At 51.0% G+C, this 2,036-nt stretch overlaps 1 protein-coding gene across 1 annotated transcript; it reads right to left on the bottom strand.

Moving 5' to 3' along the window:
• Positions 1-454: 454 nt before the first annotated feature.
• LOC122724011 (cell surface glycoprotein 1-like) lies at positions 455-1,697 on the bottom strand. The gene is made up of 2 exons (XM_043958174.1): positions 1,025-1,697; positions 455-522 (listed from the first exon to the last, which is right to left on the bottom strand). Exons 1-2 carry the CDS (start codon positions 1,695-1,697, stop codon positions 455-457), a joined length of 741 nt encoding a protein of 246 aa, XP_043814109.1.
• Positions 1,698-2,036: the final 339 nt, after the last annotated feature.

The raw sequence follows: 2,036 nt of genomic DNA, 5'->3' as shown, positions 1-2,036 counted from the left end.
TGGGGCAGAAAATGGTCCACCAGCAGGTCCAACAAGTGCTCCATCCTTTGCATTCGATCTTCAATCCTTCTGAGACGAGCCTCTACTGTCTGGTTGGGGGCTTCGTCTTTAGGTGGCTGAGGAGCATCCTGCTGGGGGGCTGCTGGAGGTGGCTCATTTGCTGGTTCTTGTCCTATTACTTGTGTTGCCTCATCTGCAGTATCTGCTATAGTGGCTGGCTGCTGGGTGGTGGTGCTTATGGTGGCTTTCTTCCTTCTGAAAACACGCTCATGGCGTGGCGTTACTGGACCTGCAGGTGCAATGGAAAAAACATCCCCCACCTTACAAAGCAACCCCATATCATCCAATGTGCGTAGGTCCAAGGGGGTTGTTTTGGGGGTGGGGGAAAGGTCAGTATATGCTGGGTGCAATAATTTGAGATTCACTGCAATGGCAGTGATCAAGGGGCCAAAAATCAGTGGCCTGTTATACTGAATGATGCTAGATAGTTGGGTGGCAACCCAGTATCCCAGATGTATTTTCCTATGTGTGTGCATACACCAAAGAATATATAACTCAGTTCTGGTCAGGATGTTGGAGGCATCCTTCCTCCCAGAAAATGTGTAAGCCAGGAATCTGTGGAGGTATTTCAGGCTGGGGTTCTTGAGGTAAAGGTCCTTGGACCTTGTTGGTGAGTAGGAGTCTGGTGGATTGTCACTTAATTCCAAGTACACAGAGCTTGGATCAAACTCAGCAGGGAAGTCCCAGGTGGACTGAGGGCATTCACAGCCCATGGCTATGCCGAATTCCTGCAGGGATAAGCGAAATCGCTTCCCCAATAACCTAAATCCAATAGTGCCTGGTGTGTGTATGTTATGCATGGCAGGTTTATCAAAATAGAACGTGGTGAAGAACTCATGTGTGAGTTCAAGGAAGGAGGGCATGCGCAGGAGGAAAAAGGTGTCCCAGCCAATAGCAGAAATTAGAGAACGTACCTGGGAATGGAGTCTCAGTGCTCCAAGGGTGGCATGGTGGATATATTTACCTGGGTGATATGGTAGGGATGAAACTTTAAGCAGCCTGGTGCGCTCAGAAATTTTGTTGAATGTCAGTGATTTGACGATGTGATCTGGGTATGCTGGCCTGGGCAAATCGCTGGGCAAATTGCTGGGCATATCACTGAGTGTGTCGCTAGGCACATCGCTAGGCACATCACTTGGTAAGTCCACGGGCGCATCGGTGGGCACATCGATGGGCATAGCGCTGGTGAAATCAGTAGGCGCATCGCTAGGCACATCGCTGGGCATAGCGCTTGGCAAGTCCGTGGGCGCATCAGTGGGCACAGCGTTGGTGGAATCAATGGGCGTACCACTTTCTTTAAGTCCTGCGGGATGTATGGCAATGGTGGGTTCCAGCTCTGATCTTGGTGGCGACTGTGTTCTTGGCCGTTTCTGGCTGTGGCCGGTGGGAGTGGGGGCTTCAGGTAGCATTTCGCCCGCAGGGTTTGTCTTCGGGTCTATTGTGGATGGTGGTGGCGGCGTTCTTTGCCGTTTCTTTTTCCGGCGATATGTCTGGGCGGCCAGTGAGTCGGTGCGTCCGGTCGCTGGTTCAGTAGCCGGTGGCGTTTCGGTGCTGGTGGTGGCTGGTGGAGTGGTATCCCACGCTTCATCGTCACTGTCATAGGGGATGGGTTTCGGCAGCCCTAGTTTCTTCCACATGAACGGTCCGCCGGTGGCCTTCATCTTGATTCGGACCATGGTGGTCTTGAGTTCGCCGGTGGGTGAGTGGTGGTCGGAGAGGGGAAAGCTTGAAGAAGTAGAAGAGATAAAAACAGTAGTTTAGCGTAAAAATTAAAAATAAAAGAAAAGACTATTTAAAGTAATTAGGGTATGTGATCTGCCCTGATCATTTATTGCTGGCCCTCTGGATTCTTGACAGGGTGATTTGACCAGTGATTTGGGTAAGCAGTGGGCAAATCACTTGGCCAGATCGCTTCTCCTTTGCAGTTGCTGGGCTGGTACTGTTCACGCCCTTTGCTGATGATGTGCTTGGTTTTG

Source organism: Manihot esculenta, chromosome 7, assembly GCF_001659605.2.
Source record: "Manihot esculenta cultivar AM560-2 chromosome 7, M.esculenta_v8, whole genome shotgun sequence".
NCBI lineage: Eukaryota > Viridiplantae > Streptophyta > Magnoliopsida > Malpighiales > Euphorbiaceae > Manihot > Manihot esculenta.
This window is presented reverse-complemented; position numbering and strand designations above follow the sequence as displayed.

Coding starts and splice junctions, on each gene's coding strand:
- LOC122724011 (XM_043958174.1), bottom strand. CDS start 1,697: ATGTGGAAGAAACTAGGGCTGCCGAAACCCATCCCCTATGACAGTGAC. Junction 523..1,024: donor ATCCCTACCATATCACCCAG/GTAAATATATCC, acceptor GCACACACATAG/GAAAATACATCTGGGATACT.